At 40.1% G+C, this 15,434-nt stretch overlaps 1 protein-coding gene across 7 annotated transcripts in view; it reads left to right on the forward strand.

Annotated features, from left to right (window-relative positions):
• Window positions 1-15,434, forward strand: part of ERBIN (erbb2 interacting protein) — a 247,483-nt gene that overhangs the window by 153,472 nt on the left and 78,577 nt on the right. For all 7 annotated transcript variants that reach the window (XM_056541548.1, XM_056541546.1, XM_056541547.1 and 4 more), the window contains one exon: window positions 8,584-8,701. In XM_056541548.1, coding sequence (XP_056397523.1) covers window positions 8,584-8,701 — 118 coding nt within the window. The remainder of the gene's footprint in view (window positions 1-8,583; window positions 8,702-15,434) is intronic.

Here is a 15,434-nt window from a genome sequence, read left to right on the forward strand (position 1 = left end):
AATTTTCAGTCCCAGAAAAATTTCTGCATTGGAACTGCTGTATAATATGTAACCATATAGGAACCTAAGCGGTATCTCTTATCTCAGGCATATCTCAGAATTGTCAACCTTTATATCTGGGCGCTTTCTCTATATTGAAATGAGCTGTCAAGGTTAATCCACCAAAATAGAGAAATCCTATATTACGGTACTTTTTTCCTTTCCTCCCATTCCCTGATTTGCCCAGGCAGAATAATGTCATCAAATTGTTCTTGAAGGAAGTCAAGACAAATAAAATGTTCCAGTCCTGTCACATACAGATTCATCATACACAGTGGGTGTGTAGTCTTACCACCATGATACCATATGAACATGCCATAGTCTCATCATTTTACCAAAAATAAAACCTTTAAAATGGCTTTCCATCTAACACCTTGACAGTATATTGCTAGTATGTGCCATCGAAGGCTGATCACATGGTCAGAGAAAATTGGGCAATAGCCTTGGGTCATGAACAGTCCCTGAAGATGGAAAACCCAGGTTAAAGGGGTACTCCGGTGAAAACCTTTTTTCTTTTAAATCAACTGGTGGCAGAAAGTTAAACATATTTGTAAATTACATCTATTAAAAAATCTTAATCCTTCCTGTACTTATTAGCTGCTGAATACTACAGAGGAAATTATTTTCTTTTTGGAATGCTCTTTGATGACATCACGACCACAGTTCTCTCTGCTGACGTTATTCTAATAAAAATAACGCTTTATTTATTGTTGTCCTTAGAGGGATTTGAACCCAAGTCCCCAGCACTGCAAGGCAGCAATGCTAACCACTGAGCCACCATGCTACGCTTAGCATACATCTGCTATGCATGGTTGGTAAAATGGACAGAGATGTCAGCAGAGAGAACTGTGTTCGTGATGTCATCAGTGTTCCAAAAAGAAAGGAATTTCCTCTGTAGAATTCAGCAGCTAATAAGTACTGGAAGGATTAAGATTTTTTAATAGAAGTAATTTACAAATATGTTTAACTTTCTGTCACCAGTTGATTTAAAAGACAAAAGGTTTTCACCGGAGTACCCCTTTAAAAGTAACCTAGATTTAATTAAGGGGGATTTATGGTGGTATTTTTTGGGGAAGTAAATTGCAATATTATATGGGTTCCTTAAAGGGAAACTGGCAGATGGATCGACCTCACTAATTGGAATATATAGGTGGTAAGTCTGGCTGATCCTGAGTAAAGCAAACTATTCCTTACCCAAATCCATTCAGTAGTGTTGAGCGGGAATATTCGAATAGTGGATTTTTATTACGGATATCAGCACTTCGTGATTGCACGAATATTTAGAATATAGCGAAATATATTCGTTATGCCGAATATTCTTTTTTTTTTTTTTTTTTTTTTTTTTTTTTTTTTTTTTTACAGTACACATCACAGTGTTTACAGTACACATCATAATGATGTGTACTGTGTGAATAAAAAGTGATCATCAAAACAGGGAAGAGGACTCATCACTACACAAGCGATATGTCCCACTCATTGGGATTGTGTAAGGGGGGGTCCCAGAGTTTGGATCTCCACTGTTCATAAAGTGATATACCACCTCTTTATATTATTGTAGCATTATTTAGATACTGCATATTTTAACACTAGGTGGTGGGTTTAGGTAAGCTGTATATATAAGCATTATCTTGGCACCATATGGCAGTATTTTGTGACCGAAAATGATGAGAACAACCAGCTTTTGCTGTCACCTCCACCGATTGTTAGAAGAGAAGTCAGCGGAGCACAAAGACAATGGGGGAGATTTATCAAACCCTGAACAGAGGCAGAGTGGTGCAGTTGCTCATAGCAACCAATTAGATTGCTTCTTTCATTTTTAAAGAGACGTGTCTAAAAGGAAAGAAGCAATCTGATTGGTTCCTATGGGCAACTGCACCACTCTTCCTCTGTGCAGGTGTTTTGATAAATCTCCCCCAATGTGCCCCGGCCCCATCAGTTGCGGGGGGGGGGGGGGGGGGGGGTGATGCTGCTTTCCTAGCTATGCTTGTACTTCACTTCCTATTCCTTACACACATAGGCCCAGATTTATCAAATAATGCCTACGGTAGAACTATTTACCCACGTTTATTTGGGTGGTGGGTGTGACTAGCGTCTATCTTATTTATCAAGAAGGTGTAGCAGGATGATGAATTTTGCGCAGTTCTGCTGTGGTGGGAAAAGCTCTACCACATACACTTTTTCTAGACTTGTGAGGGAGGGAAGTAGACACTTTCCCGGGTCCTGAATTTGGCAGGTTAGGCGTTTTTATTTACTTTCACAGAGCTGCCGGGACATCATTACTTGCATTTTAGACACTACAATCAAATTTGATTGCGATGTCTAAGGGGTTAAAGCCGGGCATCACCGTGATCGGTGATGTCTGGCATTAGAGATGGGTCCTGGTGCCAGCTATGACCTGCGCTCAGCTCCTGAGTGCTTGTCATAGAAGGGGAGTGGGAAGCTGTTGTCCACAAGGGGTCAAAGGTTGAATTGTGGAAGGTAGAAGCGATTCTCACGCCTACTGGTAGGTGGTGTAGCTTTGCGCCTAAAAAGTACCTTTGTGCACAAAATAGCGACTTTTGACAAAAGTCGCAAATGATAAATACGTGACCACTGCATGGTCAAAAATTAAAAGTTCTACGGGTAGGAAAAAAGAGTGAAACTGTCTATATCAAAAGACGCATAAAAGTCGCTAAATATACTGCTTGCGCCTGAACTGCGCCAACACCTAGACAAAAAGAAATGCTCTAAAAGCAACGATAAATCTCCCCCATAATGTTTGTGTTTTCTTGCAAATGTTACCAGCTCTTCCACAAATCTTTTGGCCATTCTGACAAAGATAACGTAATATGAGATCATCACTGATGGGGTTAGGTGGTGACAGCTAGACATATGCCTTAGAGCCTAATGTGATTTATGGAAACAATATGAACCTAGGAGGCAGCACATTCCTTGTATTGATGGCAGCAGATATACAAGAAGTGCACCGTCTTCTCTTCTCAGCTGATAGATCACTACTCATTTTATTAACAAAATATCACATGCAGATATCACGTCGTGTGTGCTGCACCCATATTTACATGTAGAGGGCCACAGATTCTTCACAGAACAGATGATGCCTTAGATATAGTGCAGTGGTCTTCAACCTGGGGACCTCCAGATGTTGCAAAACTACAACTCCCAGCATGCCCGGACAGCCAACGGCTGTCTTGGCATGCTGGGAGTTGTAGTTTTACAACATCTGGAGGTCTGTGGGTTGGAGACCACTGATATAGTGCATGAACTTATTTAAACTGGCCCAGGCTTCTATAAGAATGTCAAATAAAGTTACGTGGCAGTGGCTGCATGTTTTGTAATTACGGATGCAGCAAACCCAAAGTAGCTTTATTCATTTGAGCATCATTGTAACAATGACGTAATCTTAAATGCAAATCTGTTTAAAGCCATGTATGCTGTGTCTGACCCTTTTAAAAGACTAATCATTTGCAAAGGACATTAGTGAAAGTCCAGATGTATGACCTCCTGACCTATAGATTTTGCAAGTGGAAGGGGCCAGAGCTTGTGGTCAATGACAAGGAATATTATGGTGTGTTCCATCATGATGTGATCTCTCTAATTTTTGGGGGGATTTGCATGAATGCATTATGTGGTGTCCCGGTACAGTATTGCACACAGCACCTAGTGTAGAGGTCCACAAAGTCAGAGTAACTACATTCAGGTAGTGTTCCTCAGGTGGGACAGCCCCTAGTAGCCTCTCCTAAAGTTTATCTTTAGTAATAATAAATGTATACAGGGGTGTGGAAATTTTATTAAAAAAACGACTTGTCCTCGGGACTAACATGGAGCAAAATCTACTTGTCCCTCATGACGATCCACTTGTCCGGGCCAATTTTCGCTTTTACGCTCTGATTTTTTCCTCCTCGCCCTATAATAGCCATAACTACCTACTATAAGGATACATTTTTCAATTTTTCAATAACATATTCTCCAAACCAAAAAATATATATTAGGTGAAGTGAAATTGAAATAGTAAAAGATAATTTAGCAGATTTGGTGGTTTTCTTTTCTGCGCCATTTACCTTGTGGTTGAGGTAACATGTTAGTTTTATACTTTAGGCGCCTGATGACAGCAATACCAGATTTGTATAATTTACGTCATGTTTTGCTAATTCTGAACTTTTTAAAAATTTTTTAATTGCCATTTTTTAACCCCTGTAGCTTTATTTTTTTCCGCATACCAGGCTGTATGAGGGCTTTTTTGCGCCATAATCTGTTTTTTGTATCGATACCATTTTGGTATTGATCTGACTTTTTAACTTTTTTTCTGGGATATTATAAAAATTGCAAATCGGTGGTTTGGTATTTTTTTACATTTACTGTACGGGATACATAATGTTATATTTTAATAGGTTGTACAATTACGGACAAAGCAATACCAAATATGTTTATTTTTATTATGTTTACATGTTTTTATATAAGAAAAGGGGGTGATTTCAACTTTTAACATGGAAGGGGTTAATGCAGCGATCTTCAAACTGTGGCCCTCCAGATGTTGCAAAACTACAACTCCCTGCATGCCCGGACAGCTAACAGCTGTCCTAGCATGCTGGGAATTGTAGTTTTGGAACATCTGGAGGGGCACAGTTTGAAGACCACTGGGTTACTGTGTGTCTTTCAAACTTTTTTTTTTTACACTTTATTAGATTTATAGGAGGAATCATTAGATTCCTCATACAGATGAATAGAGTTCTATTGAACTCCATTGATCTGTGTGCTCTGTGATCCATTGATAGAGCCTGGACCAGCCAGGATCTATCAATGACAGAGCGGGACAGCAGGAAGCAGAGGTAAGCCCTCCGGCTACCTCTATAGTGGATCTCCCCCCGCGATCGCGCTGCGGGGGGGCGATGATGATGAGATAGGGGTTCCCAATAGGTGTACAGGCCCCCAGATATATATGACCCCTAGGGCTGGGCGGTATACCTGTTCATACCGAATAAATGGTATGTTTTTTTATATAAACGTGCATTTTCGCCGCCCGCACATAAGGATAATAGGGCATCTTCTATGTGCTGGGACCTGTGTGTCACAGTGGGGAAGTGAGCTGTGACACTCTGTGCAACCAGTATACCGCTGTTTCTAGAAACCAGGGAGCCTCCAGCTGTTGCAAAACTACAACTCCCAGCATGCCCAGACAGCCATTGGCTGTCCGAGCATGCTGGGAGTTGTAGTTTTGCAACAGCTGGAGGCACCCTGGTTGGGAAACCCTTATCTATACTATATACTACTATATAGTCCAACATGTTGCTGGGAGTTGTAGTTTTGCAACAGCTGGAGGCACCCTGCTTGGGAAACACTGTGCAGCCAGTATACCGCTGTTTCTCCAACCAGGAAGCCTCCAGCTGTTGCAAAACTACAACTCCCAGCATGCCCAGACAGCCATTGGCTGTCCGAGCATGCTGGGAGTTGTAGTTTTGCAACAGCTGGAGCCCCCCTGATAAAGAGATAGGGGTTCCCAATTGGTGTACAGGCCCCCAGATATACATGATCACCCAGGTAGGGTTCCTATTTAAACAAGCATACCCCCTTACAAAAATATCTCTATGGACGTTTTACACTTACTGCTGCCTGTAAAGATCGCAGGACCTTGCTTTCGGGCCGGGGATCCACGATGCGCGGGCCTGGGGATCCACGATGCGCGGGCCTGGGGATCCACGATGCGCGGGCCTGGGGATCCACGATGCGCGGGCCTGGGGATCCACGATGCGCGGGCCTGGGGATCCACGATGCGCGGGCCTGGGGATCCACGATGCTTGGGCCGGGTGATGCACTATGCGCGGGCCGGGGGATGCACGATGTGCGGGCCGGGGGATGCACGATGTGCGGGCCGGGGGATGCACGATGCACACGTCAGGTGACGTCATCCCAGGCGCGGCACGGGACGTCAGCGTCACGCCGCTGCCTATGCGTCCCGGCGTCCTGCGCTTCCTATGACGTCACGGATAGTGCGCACCGCTTCAGGAAGGAGGCCGCAGGTACAATACAAACGCTGCACACATTTTTCAAATTCTTCCGGCATTTAGAGCTGCTTGCCCGAAGCCTGGCTAAATGCCGGAAGAATCCACCTGCCCAGCGCCCAAAACTGCATGTCTCGGGCATTGGGCGATATAATTTCCACATCCCTGTGTATATATTTAATAATTATATCTGTTCTATATTAATGTATAGTACTTACCTTGTTCAGTGTCGCAGGACCTTCGGTCATGTGACCACGCTAGTAACCTCTATGGTATGTTGTAGGACCTTAGGAGGTCCTTGGGTCACGTGTTTCCCACAAATCTCTGTAATGGTGATTGACATCCGTTTGGACCAATTAGCATTAGTCCAGCCCCTGCCCATATAAGGGAGCTGCGTCCAATTATCACTCTCTTGGGTTGCTGCTCTCATGGATGCTGGACTAACAGGACGGTGCTACACAACTTTCAAAGACACGCTAGGCCTCAAAACCTACGACCTCAGTAGAACCAAAAATCGTGAGTTCAAGTCTAATTCCTGTTAATGCTAGCGTGACTACTGGACCGCAACGAATTCCCCTAAATCCAGTGGAACAGCGCAAAAGACTAAAAGACTCTTAATGCTAAAGTCCCAACCATTGTCAATCATCAAGGAAAAGCTGTTGTTATGCTAGGAGACTGTTATGTTAATGAAGCGGACAGAAAATCTTCAGTAAAAGTTGACGCTGTTTACAGAAGCTCTCCGGTTGTGGACAATCCATTATTACTACCTATCTTAAACCTATTATCATCTACCTCCCTATCGTTCCTGGGAAGGGCGGCGGTAGGAAAAGCTTTATTGAGGAGCCCTCACCCTGGCATCACGAATAGAAAGGGTTAACAAGCACCCTTTAATTACCGCACAGCTACACTCCCCATACCCTACACCCCCCAGGCTACCACAATTATCATAAGGGTAAACTACATATGTGGTCACATGCTCATTGATCCCTACTGATAAGCGCAACAAAGAATGCAATACCAGCACAATAAAACACACATCCATGTCCTGGTACTGCAGCTTAACCCGTTCATATAGAGACATTGGGGGAGATTTATCAAAACCTGTCAGGAAGAAAAGTTGCCCAGTTGCCCTTAGCAACCAAAGTTGCAATATTTTTTTAATTCTACAAAGTGTTCTTTATTTACATACAGCATTATGAACATTTTCCTTACCGTCTTAGAAAATATTTTTTATTCATTTAGGATTTTGCTCTTAGGGCCCATTTGCATAATCAAAAAGGTATTCCGATGTATACTTCAACCAATCATTACAAACAACTGTATAGGATAAGGTTTCTTATATAAATATAAGGAATTCTGTAATATATCTTATTATAGAAAAATGCTTCCTTCTCCACCAGTTGAGCTTATTTCATCCCCTACCACTTTTCTGTTTATCTCCAACAGAGATCTAGAAGGGGATGGATTTCCTTGTTTCATTGAGAGATCATGTTACACTGCTCATACAAGTCTATGAAGAGGGGAGGGGGGTATGAGGGAGAGAGTGCAGGAACACAGGCAAAGCACTTCTGAGATATAGGGGAGTAGGATCTTTTGTTATTTGTGTGTCTTGTCTGTAAAAGAGATCTTACCAGTTAGTTTCTACTCACTTTGGAGCTGAGCTTAGGGCAAGTTTCCATTTGGAGTGTACAGAGGACGTAAAGTAATCTGAAATGACAAACTGTAATGGATAAAAACATAATCTACTAATAACTGTTAGGACTGCAAAAGCTTGGTAAACTATGCGATATGGAGTGAAATTGGTCAATAGTAGACTGTTTGGTCCATTAAAGGGGTTATCCAGCTATTAAAAACTTACCCTCTATCCACAGGACAGGACCTGACTATCCCCTGTGAACCCTCAGGCATGTACACGTCTCAACAGTAACAGACCGCTCAGCCAATCGCCGACTAAGGCAGTTCACCATTGCGGCATGTGATTGGCTGAGCGGGCCGTCATTGCTGAGACATGTACATCCTGAAAGGTAGAGGCCAAAGGGTTCAGCAAGGAAATTCGGGCCCCGTTCTGTAGATAGGGGATACGTTTTTAATAGCTGGATAACCCCCCTCAAACTCAAAGGGGCTGCCACGAGTATTTGATACCGGGAATCAGAAAATATATAAAATGCTCATATATCTGTGCAGTCTCAAGCATTTGGATGAAGTTTTATAAAAATCTGCCGGGGATTTTACATGCGCCTGCGCGGTGAAATGTCCAGCATTTCTTTCAAGTGTAAAAATTGAGTAAAAAGAAGTGTGCGCTGATCAGTGTGGAACCTTGAGTCACATACTCGAAGTCTTGGGCAAAAGCAAGAGTTGAGATTCTGTGGCCTGTACCATACACCGCCACATATCATGGTATAAAACTCCTGCACTGTAAGCGCTGCAACCCTAAACCCCATTGTGCCTTTTGCGTATTGTTTTGTTCTCTGTTTTCCCACCATCAGCTGTGAAGTAGAAAATGTAAGCTGACTGCCATGTTTTTTCTCTGTTTTTTCTTTTTCAATAGCAACTATTCAACTGCCAGTCTCTGCACAAGCTGAGTTTGCCAGACAATGACCTAACAATATTGCCAGCATCTATAGCAAATCTCATTAATCTCAGGGAACTAGATGTCAGCAAGAATGGTAAGTACCTTCACAAGTTAATTGAATTGTATATCAACAAGCTTCTAAGTGCTGCAGTGGGTGTCATATTTGCATGCGATCAGATACTTTGTCTTGAGATCATCTCCCCCGTCTAGTAGAAGTATTGTTTATTGGTCTTTCCAGCCGTTTCTTAGACCTCTCGGTTGTCTAAATCTTTGGTGACAATTGTCTGTGACCATCATTACAGTGGACGTTGGGGTTGTCATCTAGCTGTTATCTGACGCAGCATACAATAGGATTTTTGTGGGTTCACACAAGGTATTCTAGTCAGTATTTTTAGCCAAAAAACTGAAAGAAAGTGCAAATCTTTCCATTAAAGTTTTTTTTCCCTGACCAAAAATGCTGACCACATGTGAACCCAGCCTTATAGTTTATTACCCATTTATATCTTCTCTTGGTGACAGATTTTGTTATCGCTTCTGTTAGTGTTTGGAAAATTGTCATTTTAAACCAGTGTTTCCCAACCAGCGTACCTCTAGCTGTTGCAAAACTACAACTCCCGGCATGCCCGGACAGCCAAAGGCTGTCCGGGCATGCTGGGAATTGTAGTTTTTCAACAGCTAGAGGCACACTGGATGGGGAACACTGTATTAGAACAAGATGACTTAACCCCTTAAGGACGCAGGACGTAAATGTACGTCCTGGTGCGGTGATACTTAACACACCAGGACGTACATTTACGTCCTGTGCATAACCGCGGGCATCGGAGCGATGCCCGTGTCATGCGCGGCTGATCCCGGCTGCTGATCGCAGCCAGGGACCCGCCGGCAATGGCCGACACCCGCGATCTCGCGGGCATCCGCCATTAACCCCTCAGATGCCGGGATCAATACAGATCCCGGCATCTGCGGCAGTACGCAATTTCAGTGAATGATCGGATCGCCCGCAGCGCTGCTGCGGGGATCCGATCATTCAGACTGCCGCACGGAGGTCCCCTCACCTTCCTCCTTCCGGCTCCCGGCGTCTTCTGCTCTGGTCTGAGATCGAGCAGACCAGAGCAGAAGATCGCCGATAACACTGATCTGTTCTATGTCCTATACATAGAACAGATCAGTATTAGCAATCATGGTATTGCTATGAATAGTCCCCTATGGGGACTATTCAAGTGTAAAAAAAAATGGAAAAAAATGTAAAAGTAAAAAAAAGTGAAAAATCCCCTCCCCCAATGAAAAAGTAAAACGTCCGTTTTTTCCTATTTTACCCCCAAAAAGCGTAAATTTAATTGACATATTTGGTATCGCCGCGTGCGTAAATGTCCGAACTATTAAAATAAAATGTTAATGATCCCATACGGTGAACTTTTTTAATACATTTTTTTAAAAAAAATATAAAAATGTATTAAAAGTTTTTTATATGCAAATGTGGTATAAAAAAAAGTACAGATCATGGCGCAAAAAATGAGCCCTCATACCGCCGCTTATACGGAAAAATAAAAAAGTTAGAGGTCATCAAAATAAGAGAGGTGGCAGCAGAGAACATTTTGGTTAGACTGGAAAGTACTATACAATTTTCTTTAAAAAAAATAAAAATAATTATAATATAGAGTACCCCTTTAAGTAAAATTAGTGTTTTTTGGGGAAATTGCTTATCATTAGTCAAACTATTATATAGCAGATTTAGTCACAAGAACAACAACCGGATCAACATAATATAATGGGATCACAGACGTATTCAAAGGTAATAAGCAAAATATTCAATTAGCAATCCTACACTGTTCATATTGGTGTTTTATTTCTATCCAACTGGTAATTCTATTTTATGGCAAGAATACAGTGGTCTGCAGAGCTGTTGTTGCTGTCCAAAGAAAGCAAAAGCCTAAAGAACCTCAGTAGGATCTGTCAGGATTTGTTTGGGTCCCTTCTAACACAATTCAGTCATTGCAGTCTTATCTCTGTTAGGTATATACTTCTGCGCTTTTGTGTTTATGTGTGTTTGTGTTTGTCTGTATATAAGTTGGTATGATGGGTAGTACTTGAAGTTATGTTTATTATACGGTAATTATTAGGATTATATCGACGGAATGATGATAAGCTCCTGGTTAAGAGTATAGTATATGGTATTTCCTTTTTTCTTTTGTTCTTTCTGTATATATGTATGAAAAAATGTAATAATAAAAAAAAAGGAACCAACCAAGTGATGCCACAATACATAATGTAATAGAAATGAAGGGAAAAAAAATTACCCATAAAACATGCATATAATGGACACTTTATAAACAGTTTGGGGGCACAAGATAGAGGGTTAAATTCATCAATCTATTTATTCTATCTATTTATTCTATCTATCTATCTATCTATCTATCCTATCTAGTCTTGGGACTTGAGCCTTGATTCAGCCTGCACTGTGCACCTTGCTTTACCCTGAATGTGCTGCTCCTCTTCTGATTATCTATCTATCTATCTATCTATCTATCTATCTCATATCTATCTATCTCATATCTATCTATCTATCTATCTCTATCTATCTCATATCTATCTAGCTCATATCTATCTATCTAGCTCATATCTATCTATCTCATATCTATCTATCTATCTCATATCTAGCTCATATCTATCTAGCTCATATCTATCTATAAATCTCATATCTATCTATCTATCTATCTCATATCTATCTATCTATCTCATATCTATCTATCTCATATCTATCTAGCTCATATCTATCTATCTCATATCTATCTATCTCATATCTATCTAGCTCATATCTATCTAGCTCATATCTATCTATCTCATTTCTATCTATCTCATTTCTATCTATCTCATTTCTATCTATCTCATTTCTATCTATCTCATATCTATCTATCTCATATCTATCTCATATCTATCTATCTCATATCTATCTATCGCATATCTATCTATCGCATATCTATCTATCGCATATCTATCTATCTATCGCATATCTATCTATCGCATATCTATCTATCTATCTCATATCTATCTATCTATCTCATATCTATCTATCTATCTCATATCTATCTATCTCATATCTATCTATCTCATATATATCTATCTATCTCATATATATCTATCTATCTCATATCTATCTATCTCATATCTATATATCTCATATCTATCTATCTATCTCATATCTATATATCTCATATCTATATATCTCATATCTATATATCTCATATCTATCTATCTAAATAATGTCACAGCACTCCATGTATCTGAAATTAAACCCATATCTCATGCTTCCCATCATTGTTTTTAAAGTGTCCTTTGTGTGAACATTTTTATGGGTAATTTTATGTTTGTTTTTGTTATCAGTAAAAAAATTTAGATTCATTCTGTTGTGTGTTGTGATATAATTTTTTTGCCGCTTTTATTAGAAGTATAGCGTATTCATGTACCTTTTTATATAATTCTTTAATTGCATGTATTGAGATCAAGCTTTTGTTTTCTCTGTTAACAATGCAAGAACTGAAGGCAGCATAAAAAGAATGATCTACTTGAACTGAAGTGAATAAACTACAATGTGCAGATTTTAACATCAAGCACATTGGAAATTTTTTTTTTTCATAAATGCCGTAAAACTTTATTAAAATTTATAGGGATTTTTAAATATTGCAACATACAGAAAAATAGGAAGGACAGAGCCTATCTGTCCCAACCAACAGGGAAGATGCACTGTGAAATAAATATATGCAGTCAAAATTACAACATATAAAGGTCCTTTTTAGTTTTATCTAATTTTTTTTTTTTTTACCTAATAATTTGCGGACTTCTCATCCTATATGCAATTCTTAATACATGACCTACATGATGTGCATATAGGATAATAAATTCCAAATTCAGTAGTAAGGCTAGGTTCACATCACGATTTAACCATCCGATTATCGGACCGTAAAATCGGACAAAATCGGATTGCAAAAAATTGTATACAATCGTATGTGAAAATTTCTTTGCTATCCGATTTTAAAATCGTATCCAAAAATTGTACAGATGATAAATCCATCCGATTTTCCAAAAAAATCTGATCCTGTTTTTAAAATTAATATGTATGCCAATGGCAATAAAGTTAAGTTTATGTGTTTTGAAGTCTACTGCGCATGTATACTAAAAAATTGTGTGCGATTAATCTGATAGAATCGTTCAGTTACACGATTCCATGTGATTTACATAGACATCAATAATAAAAAAAATCGGACACAAATTCGATCAGATTTAGAATCCGGACGAAAATTCGTGGTCAACCACGATTTTACCTCCGATCTTAAATCGTGCAAAATCGGATGCGGATCAAAACTGATGCATTTGTTGTCTATCATTAATGAATGGAAGTCAATGGATACAACTTGACATGCAGATTTGTACGATTTCAAAGTTAAAAATCGTGAGAAGAAGTAGGATGGTAAAATCGTGATGTGACTGCACCCTAAGTAATTACAAAAAGGAGAATTATTTCAGGGTAGGAAGTATACCGTCAGAGAAAAACAGTATAATGACACACCAAGAAACAGGCAAGAGAGGATAGAAATAAAGAGAATTTTTTCAGACGAAAAGTTTGAAGTGGGGAGATGTAAAATGCAGCTGGTAAATTACCATAAGTAACGTACCCTTACTAAAGATTAAGTATTGGCTGAATGTGCAGGTGACACCTGAAGTTATCCAGCTGGTGAAGGTATACACCATTTTTCTGGATTTCACCTACTTTTTATCTACATTTGCAGATCAGTTTTCCACTTTACAGCACAATAAAAATAAACAAACCCGTCTGTAATGGCCTTAAATTAGGCTTTTCCTTCTCTACAGATTCCATTCTAAGGATGTGCTTTATTTTTGTCTGATCTCTAAGGCGTCCGAATAAGACTATTTACTTGTCAGCAGAGTTGACATCTTGAATACATCATGGACGGAGTCACTGTCTGATTAAATGACTTAATGAAAAAAATGATACCTTGCACTTTACCAGTTGATGTAATAGATTTAAGGCCTTGGAAATAGCTGAGCTCTTTTCCAGCAGCTGGTGATATAGAAACAGAGAAGGAAAATGTAATAGACATGAGATGATTACACCGCGGAGGGTTAGTGACTCTTGGTTGTCAGTCATTTACGTGTTTGACACTTTATGTAGCTGTGTTTTATGCTTTTGTTTGCCCGATGAAAGTTGAAGGCAGTATTCTCAAACCATTACGTTTTCATATATCCTGCGATGTGTATGCAAAATCCGCATGGTAGACTTGAAACAAACTGCTTCATTTTTCATGTCTTTTTTTTAGAAAAGTAAAGTAGAATAAGTATTTAGTGCATTTGCGTTAAAGATGATGTCCAGTGCAAAAAAATGTATCCTATATCCGCAGAATAGGGGATAATTGTCTGATGGCGGGGGGTCCTGTGTCTCCGCCTCTCCCATAGAGATGAACTAAGGGGGCATGTTTCCACCAGCTGATGTGCTGGGTGGTAAAGGTCACATACAGGAGCAGAGCTGGGGCCCTGTACAGAAGATCGCAGGGGGTCCCAGCGGTCGGACCCCCGTGATCAGAGACTTATTCCCTATCCTGCGAATCGGGGATCAATACTATGATGCCCTCCATTTCTGCCCCATATACCAGTTGAATCGGTTTGTTTGCAAGGCTCATTTAGCTACTGCTGCAACAGAAACCTCCCCCACTGGAGATATGTTTCCTCAGGTAATTCCCACACACTTGGTTAGTCCCTAACCTAAAAAAGAAGTTTTTTTTCCTGCCAGTTTTCTGAAAGACTGGAGCTTATGTATGATATTCAAGAATTGCACACAGGCCTCTTTATTGAGTACTTGTGTTTTTACATGATTGATTAATGATCTTGTAAAGAATTTTGGATACGTTTCCTGTCATGCTCACATGTATATAGATACTAAACCATAAATACAAACTGAATACAGCACTACTTAGCCAGTCCGTATAGCAGAGGTGCCAGTGTCCTGGACCCGATCAAGGTCCTCCGAACATAGGTATACAATGGGGCACTACTTAAAACATTTCAATGTTTCAAAACCATCTTTGCCTTCTTAAATACTAGTAGTCCTGATTTTGTAGGCATGACAAGTTGTGATTTGGCATCTTGAGCTCGACTTGTGTTGATGTCCTTATTAGGATGCCTGGAACCTCGAGTCCTACAGGATAGAATGATGAACGTAAACTACGAGCAACACATAGTAGAGATCTGTGCAAGTTTAATTCTGTTATGGATCCCTGAAAATGTTTCCACTCTGCTATTTTTCAAAATAAGCATAATAGTTATGTATTAGGTGTCAAGCGTGATGCTAGCCATAGAGGATTCAAGTGACCAGACCACAGTGTTCTCCATGTCTGTCTGTAGTACAGAAATAATCAATTCCTGATCAGTGTTATTGCAGAAATTAAGTAAGAACAATAATTTCACATGGGGCAACTATCTAGGCCCCTGGGCTTTTAGATACCGTAATACCATAGCTATATATAGCTATAGGGCACTTGGTTTAGTTTTATAGACTGCATTTTAAGAACTCTCTTTTGCTTGCACTTTTTCCTGCTGGCTACGCACTTAAGACGTGTTCAGGAATTTTTCTGTCATGGACCCAAAGGAGCTATCCTAATGTTCAAATGGTCTGACTGGCAGTGATAAAGTGGATGCACACACCCCAATCCCATAGTTTCATCTATATAGTTCCTACTAAATTAGGTGTGTTGCAGGCTGCACCCCTATCCTGCCTAAGTAGTGTTGTAAATTGGGATTGACTTCCAGAGGATGGT

Source organism: Hyla sarda, chromosome 1 (genome assembly GCF_029499605.1).
Source record: "Hyla sarda isolate aHylSar1 chromosome 1, aHylSar1.hap1, whole genome shotgun sequence".
Taxonomy (NCBI): domain Eukaryota; kingdom Metazoa; phylum Chordata; class Amphibia; order Anura; family Hylidae; genus Hyla; species Hyla sarda.